We start from the raw sequence: 10,031 nt of genomic DNA, 5'->3' as shown, positions 1-10,031 counted from the left end.
ATCATTTTTCAGATATAGAGTTTGTATTTATTATTAAAGTGTCAAAACAGACATTATTTTGCTATTGTATAGTTGCTCAGGAAGTGTTTATACACTTTATTCTAGTATTTCTCTAGTGATTTATTCGTTGTTGTAACATCTAGATCCTGAAAATGTATTTTTTTGTTACATCTTTAATAAAGATTTTCTCGTGTAAATGTGATCTCTGCTGTGCCCGTTACAGAACAGCTCTTAATGCTGTGTCGTTCGACTAGTGCAGAACCTCTTGGTGACAGTACCGTGACGCGGTATTGTCCCCGACCTGTGACAGTACAAGCTGTCGGTGACAGCTAGTGACAGCAACATCTGACATCGGAATAGAACAGACATATTCAAAAACAATCTAGCTTTATTATCAACAATTTACATGTCATGCTATTTTATATATTATTTTCAGGGATAGTTATGATAAAGTATTGATAAAAAGTTGTTTTCCTCTAGCCTGGGTACCAGTCTGTTTAGATAACATTCCTCTAGCCTGGGTACCAGTCTATTTAGATAACATTCCTCTAGCCTGGGTACCAGTCTGTTTAGATAACATTCCTCTAGCCTGGGTACCAGTCTGTTTAGATAACATTCCTCTAGCCTGGGTACCAGTCTGTTTAGATAACATTCCTCTAGCCTGGGTACCAGTCTGTTTAGGTAACATACCTCCAGTCTGTTTGGATAACATTTCACTCATGATACTCTGTATCATATGCCAAAAAATGTTTAGCATGTGACAGATTGGCAAGGAGTGGAATGCTATCTAAACAGACTGGTAGCCAGACAACATTGTACTGGCTATCGTAAACAATGTGGAAATGTGTTAGTCTCTTCTTGATATGGTCATTGGTCCGTGTGTTTTACTGAATATTTCATGTAAACCCATTATTATCAAATCTAAAAAATATCATCACATCCAATACAAAATTAAAAAATCAATAATCATCACTGTGGTTCAGTTAGTGTTATGGCAACCATCCAATGTTTATGAAGATGGCTTTTCACAACCTGGCCTGAATATTTCAGTACCTAACATACCCCCAGCCAAAAACCTTTCTTACACATGACAAAAGATGAAATATTATGCCATTTGATTCAAATCTGATCTAGTTTGGATTTCGTCTTAACGTAAAAAAATTTAAAAAAATGTTCAGTGGAGGCACAAAAGGCCAAATATGAGGAAACAGGAAAGAGTTATCCACTTACAGGAAATGTTCTTTGCTCTTTCAGACAAACTCAACAGAATGTCCCCGCTGAGATTTAACTTGGCAAGAGAAACAATTACAAAAGCTCGACACAAATACACAAGTCTCTGACAAACACACATCACTCTGTCTCTTGCTCTGATCCCACTATTTTGCATGACACACACACACACACACACACACACTCTGTTCCTACTTGTTGTATGTTCAAACCCATGTCAGTAACAGTATCAGTAACTCCTTGACCTTTCAGAGAAAGACACTGATACACACTGCATCTGGCACGGAAACAACCTCAATGATCTCTATGTAAGAATGTGTGCTTGGTATCATGTGGTGTCTTTCTTTGCGTTAACTTGTCAGTCGTAGTGTAGTCTCGATTTTCAGGCTTCCTTCACATTCATTCCCAATGTTCCTTTGAGTGACGAAGGAGACTTGGCAGGATAGCGTCGATTCACAAGACTAGTCATCATGTAGTCCCAGGGCCAGTAACACAGGTAGTCCTGCTCCTAGTATCAGAGTGAGGCTCTCCAGGACCCCCAGGTCCCCATGCTGCCCAGTCCCAGTCCCGTTTAGGTGGAGAGAGCTCTGCTGCTGCCCAGTCCCAGTCCCGTGGAGGTGGAGAGAGCTCTGTGGCTGCCCAGTCCCAGTCCAGTGGAGGTGGGGAGAGCTCTGTGGCTGCCCAGTCCCAGTCCCAGTCCCGTGGAGGTGGGGAGAGCTCTGCTGCTGCCCAGTCCCAGTCCCGTGGAGGTGCCCGGTCCCAGAGATTACATTTACAAAGCTCTGCTGCTGCCCCCTGGAGCTGACCTCTGGTAGTACATGGACCGTGGCAACATAGAGGAACGTTCCGGCTGAGAACAGCATCCCAACACCTGTAGCGCTCAGACGACGCTGGGCTGAACCTCCACTCTGCAGTAGGAGGAAGAAACACACAACACACTGAGACGTAATATCAACGTTACAAAATAACCTTCACGTAACTTTTACTGTTGGTTCTAAAAATAACTTTTAAGATAACTGTCACTAAAAAGTAGTTTGTTTCTCCTTCTCACCGCGTTCAGGATAAAATATGTAATGATGGAGAGTACAGGTGCTGCAGCGGAGAACACCAAGAGATGCTTCTGAATCTGCCTCTTCTCTAAACCTGCGCGCAACAGAAAGGTGGCAAGGCCAAACGCTGCAGGAGCCTGAGGGATGGAGGGAGAGAGGGAGGGAGAGAGAGAGGGAGGGAGAGAGGGAGGGAGAGAGAGAGAGAGAGAGAGGGAGGGAGGGAGGGTGAATGTTAGATCAAATATGGAGATGAAGGAGAGAGTACATTGAACTGAGAGAGGGCTTGAGTAGTCAAAACAATCAAGATGTCTTACTGTGATGTAACTTCCTGTTAGAAGCTGTCCTGTTGACCAATATTGTAAAATGCAACTTCCTGTTAGAAGCTGTCCAATATTGTTATGTCACTTCCTAGTAGAATCTGTCCTGTTGTCCAATATTGTGATGTAACTTCCTGTTAGAAGCTGTACAATATTGTTATGTCACTTCCTATTAGAAGCTGTCCTGTTGTCCAATATTGTGATGTAACTTCCTATTAGAAGCTGTCCTGTTGTCCACTATTGTGATGTAACTTCCTATAAGAAGCTGTCCTGTTGTCCAATATTGTGATGTAACTTCCTGTTAGAAGCTGTACAATATTGTTATGTCACTTACTATTAGAAGCTGTCCTGTTGTCCAATATTGTGATGTAACTTCCTGTTAGAGGCTGTCCAATATTGTGATGTAACTTCCTGTTAGAGGCTGGTTAGTCCAGTGGAGTCTCACCTTGTGCAGAATGACAGCAAGAAAGACCACCAGTTGAACTGTGACCTTGGAGGAAACCGCGGCAACACCTAAAACTACACCGTCAGCTGGGGAGAGAGGAGAAGAAACAATATTACTACAACACACACACACACACACACACACACACACACACACACACACACACACACACACATGTAACGGTACTACAGGCAGGCAACACGATCACTATAAAACACACACAAACACTACACACTGTACACACTCACACACAATCACACAACACTACGAGATACTAATGACTGCCTTCGTGCTGAATATTTGTATTCATTAGGGATCCTCATCAGCTGCAGCCTACTCTTCCTGGAGTCCAAACACACTAAGGCTTAGCCATTACATATACAACTAAAGATTAAACAGTACAACATTATTACACCACTACATATCTACAATACAACATGTATAATACCACCATAAAACATTATTACACCAATACATATCTACAATACAACATGTATAATACCACCATAAAACATTATTACACCAATACATATCTACAATACAACATGTATAATACCACCATAAAACATTATTACACCAATACATATCTACAATACAACATGTATAATACCACCATAAAACATTATTACACCAATACATATCTACAATACAACATGTATAATACCACCATAAAACATTATTACACCAATACATATCTACAATACAACATGTATAATACCACCACTACAATACAACATGTATAATACCACCACTACAATACAACATGTATAATACCACCACTACAATACAACATGTATAATACCACCACTACAATACAACATGTATAATACCACCACTACAATACAACATGTATAATACCACCACCACTACAATACAACATGTATAATACCACCACTACAATACAACATGTATAATACCACCACTACAATACAACATGTATAATACCACCACTACAATACAACATGTATAATACCACCACTACAATACAACATGTATAATACCACCACTACAATACAACATGTATAATACCACCACTACAATACAACATGTATAATACCACCACTACAATACAACATGTATAATACCACCACTACAATACAACATGTATAATACCACCACTACAATACAACATGTATAATACCACCACTACAATACAACATGTATAATACCACCACTACAATACAACATGTATAATACCACCACTACAATACAACATGTATACTACCACCACTACAATACAACATGTATAATACCACCACCACTACAATACAACATGTATAATACCACCACCACTACAATACAACATGTATACTACCACCACTACAATACAACATGTATAATACCACCACTACAATACAACATGTATAATACCACCACTACAATACAACATGTATAATACCACCACTACAATACAACATATATAATACCACCACCACTACAATACAACATGTATAATACCACCACTACAATACAACATATATAATACCACCACTACAATACAACATGTATAATACCACCACTACAATACAACATATATAATACCACCACTACAATACAACATGTATAATACCACCACCACTACAATACAACATGTATAATACCACCACTACAATACAACATGTATAATACCACCACTACAATACAACATGTATAATACCACTACAATACAACATGTATAATACCACCACTACAATACAACATGTATAATACCACCACTACAATACAACATGTATAATACCACCACTACAATACAACATGTATAATACCACTACAATACAACATGTATAATACCACCACTACAATACAACATATATAATACCACCACCACTACAATACAACATATATAATACCACCACTACAATACAACATGTATAATACCACCACCACTACAATACAACATATATAATACCACCACTACAATACAACATGTATAATACTACCACCACTACAATACAACATGTATAATACCACTACAATACAACATGTATAATACCACCACTACAAAACAACATGTATAATACCACCACTACAATACAACATGTATAATACCACCACTACAATACAACATGTATAATACCACCACCACTACAATACAACATGTATAATACCACCACTACAATACAACATGTATAACACCACCACTACAATAAAACATGTATAATACCACCACTACAATACAACATGTATAACACCACCACTACAATACAACATGTATAATACCACCACTACATTACAACATGTATAATACCACCACTACAATACAACATGTATAATACCACCACTACAATACAACATGTATAATACCACCACCACTACAATACAACATGTATAATACCACCACTACAATACAACATGTATAATACCACCACTACAATACAACATGTATAATACCACCACTACAATACAACATGTATAATACCACCACCACTACAATACAACATGTATAATACCACCACCACTACAATACAACATGTATAATACCACCACTACAATACAACATGTATAATACCACCATCACTACAATACAACATGTATAATACCACCACTACAATACAACATGTATAATACCACCACTACAATACAACATGTATAATACCACCACTACAATACAACATGTATAATACCACCACTACAATACAACATGTATAATACCACCACTACAATACAACATGTATAATACCACCACCACTACAATACAACATGTATAATACCACCACTACAATACAACATGTATAATACCACCACTACAATACAACATGTATAACACCACCACTACAATACAACATGTATAATACCACCACTACAATACAACATGAATAATACCACCACTACAATACAACATGTATAATACCACCACCACTACAATACAACATGTATAATACCACCACTACAATACAACATGTATAATACCACCACTACAATACAACATGTATAATACCACCACTACAATACAACATGTATAATACCACCACTACAATACAACATGTATAATACCACCACCACTACAATACAACATGTATAATACCACCACTACAATACAACATGTATACTACCACCACTACAATACAACATGTATAACACCACCACTACAATACAACATGTATAATACCACCACTACAATACAACATGAATAATACCACCACTACAATACAACATGTATAATACCACCACTACAATACAACATGTATAATACCACCACTATAATACAACATGTATAATACCACCACTACAATACAACATGTATAACACCACCACTACAATACAACATGTATAATACCACCACTATAATACAACATGTATAATACCACCACTACAATACAACATGTATAACACCACCACTACAATACAACATGTATAATACCACCACTACAATACAACATGAATAATACCACCACTACAATACAACATGTATAATACCACCACTACAATACAACATGTATAATACCACCACTATAATACAACATGTATAATACCACCACTACAATACAACATGTATACTACCACCACTACATATCTACAATACAACATGTATAATACCACCACTACAATACAACATGTATAACACCACCACTACAATACAACATGTATAATACCACCACTACAATACAACATGTATAATACCACCACCACTACAATACAACATGTATAATACCACCACTACAATACAACATGTATAATACCACCACTACAATACAACATGTATAATACCACCACTACAATACAACATGTATAATACCACTACAATACAACATGTATAATACCACCACTACAATACAACATGTATAACACCACCACTACAATACAACATGTATAATACCACCACTACAATACAACATGTATAATACCACCACTACAATACAACATGTATAATACCACCACTACAATACAACATGTTTAATACCACCACTACAATACAACATGTATAATACCACCACTACAATACAACATGTATACTACCACCACTACAATACAACATGTATAATACCACCACTACAATACAACATGTATAATACCACTACAATACAACATGTATAATACCACCACTACAATACAACATGTATAATACCACCACTACAATACAACATGTATAATACCACCACTACAATACAACATGTATAATACCACCACTACAATACAACATGTATAATACCACCACTACAATACAACATGTATAATACCACTACAATACAACATGTATAATACCACCACTACAATACAACATGTATAATACCACCACTACAATACAACATGTATAATACCATCACTACAATACAACATGTATACTACCACCACTACAATACAACATGTATAATACCACCACTACAATACAACATGTATAATACCACCACTACAATACAACATGTATAATACCACCACTATAATACAACATGTATAATACCACCACTACAATACAACATGTATACTACCACCACTACATATCTACAATACAACATGTATAATACCACCACTACAATACAACATGTATAATACCACCACCACAACATGTATAATACCACCACTACAATACAACATGTATAATACCAGCACTACAATACAACATGTATAATACCACCACTACAATACAACATGTATAATACCACCACTACAATACAACATGTTTAATACCACCACTACAATACAACATGTATAATACCAGCACTACAATACAACATGTATAATACCACCACTACAATACAACATGTGTAATACCACCACTACAATACAACATGTATAATACCACCATTACAATACAACATGTATAATACCACCACTACAATACAACATGTATAATACCACCACTACAATACAACATGTATAATACCACCACTACAATACAACATGTATAATACCACCACTACAATACAACATGTATAATACCACCACCACTACAATACAACATGTATAATACCACCACTACAATACAACATGTATAATACCACCACTACAATACAACATGTATAATACCACCACTACAATACAACATGTATAATACCACCACCACTACAATACAACATGTATAATACCACCACCACTACAATACAACATGTATACTACCACCACTACAATACAACATGTATAATACCACCACTACAATACAACATGTATAATACCACCACTACAATACAACATGTATAATACCACCACCACTACAATACAACATGTATAATACCACCACCACTACAATACAACATGTATACTACCACCACTACAATACAACATGTATACCACCACCACTACAATACAACATGTATAATACCACCACTACAATACAACATGTATAATACCACCACTACAATACAACATGTATAATACCACCACTACATATCTACAATACAACATGTATAATACCACCACCACTACAATACAACATGTATAATACCACCACTACAATACAACATGTACAATACCACCACTACAATACAACATGTATAATACCACCACTACAATACAACATGTATACTACCACCACTACAATACAACATGTATAATACCACCACTACAATACAACATGTATAATACCACCACTACAATACAACATGTATACTACCACCACTACATATCTACAATACAACATGTATAATACCACCACTACAATACAACATGTATACTACCACCACTACAATACAACATGTATAATACCACCACTACAATGCAACATGTATAATACCACCACCACTACAATACAACATGTATACTACCACCACTACAATACAACATGTATAATACCACCACTACAATACAACATGTATAATACCACCACTACAATACAACATGTATAATACCACCACCACTACAATACAACATGTATAATACCACCACTACAATACAACATGTATAACACCACCACTACAATACAACATGTATAATACCACCACTACAATACAACATGTATAATACCACCACTACAATACAACATGTATAATACCACCACTACAATACAACATGTATAATACCACCACTACAATACAACATGTATAATACCACCACTACAATACAACATGTATAATACCACCACTACAATACAACATGTATAATACTACCAACACTACAATACAACATGTATAATACCACCACCACTACAATACAACATGTATAATACCACCACTACTACAATACAACATGTATAATACCACCACTACAATACAACATGTATAATACCACCACTACAATACAACATGTATAATACTACCAACACTACAATACAACATGTATAATACCACCACCACTACAATACAACATGTATAATACCACCACCACTACAATACAACATGTATACTACCACCACTACAATACAACATGTATAATACCACCACTACAATACAACATGTATACTACCACCACTACAATACAACATGTATAATACCACCACTACATATCTACAATACAACATGTATAATACCACCACTACAATACAACATGTATAATACTACCAACACTACAATACAACATGTATAATACCACCACCACTACAATACAACATGTATAATACCACCACCACTACAATACAACATGTATACTACCACCACTACAATACAACATGTATAATACCACCACTACAATACAACATGTATAATACCACCACTACAATACAACATGTATACTACCACCACTACAATACAACATGTATACTACCACCACTACAATACAACATGTATAATACCACCACTACATATCTACAATACAACATGTATAATACCACCACTACAATACAACATGTATAATACCACCACTACAATACAACATGTATAATACTACCAACACTACAATACAAAATGTATAATACCACCACCACTACAATACAACATGTATAATACCACCACCACTACAATACAACATGTATACTACCACCACTACAATACAACATGTATAATACCACCACTACAATACAACATGTATACTACCACCACTACAATACAACATGTATAATACCACCACTACATATCTACAATACAACATGTATAATACCACCACTACAATACAACATGTATA

The 10,031-nt window shown here is 36.0% G+C and overlaps 1 protein-coding gene across 1 annotated transcript in view; it reads right to left on the bottom strand.

Annotated features, from left to right (window-relative positions):
- Window positions 1–365: 365 nt before the first annotated feature.
- LOC110492803 (zinc transporter ZIP9-like) overlaps window positions 366–10,031 on the bottom strand; it is a 43,726-nt gene continuing 34,060 nt past the window's right edge. The window contains exons 5-7 of the mRNA XM_036946009.2: window positions 3,042–3,127; window positions 2,282–2,416; window positions 366–2,138 (exon numbers count right to left, since the gene is read on the bottom strand). Coding sequence (XP_036801904.2) covers window positions 1,692–2,138; window positions 2,282–2,416; window positions 3,042–3,127 — 668 coding nt within the window. The 3' untranslated portion in view covers window positions 366–1,691. The remainder of the gene's footprint in view (window positions 2,139–2,281; window positions 2,417–3,041; window positions 3,128–10,031) is intronic.

Source organism: Oncorhynchus mykiss, chromosome 16 (genome assembly GCF_057628025.1).
Source record: "Oncorhynchus mykiss isolate SJ-2025 chromosome 16, ASM5762802v1, whole genome shotgun sequence".
NCBI classification, from domain to species: Eukaryota; Metazoa; Chordata; class Actinopteri; order Salmoniformes; family Salmonidae; genus Oncorhynchus; species Oncorhynchus mykiss.
Note: the sequence above shows the minus strand (reverse complement) of the source record. Positions and strands in the feature narration are given on the sequence as shown.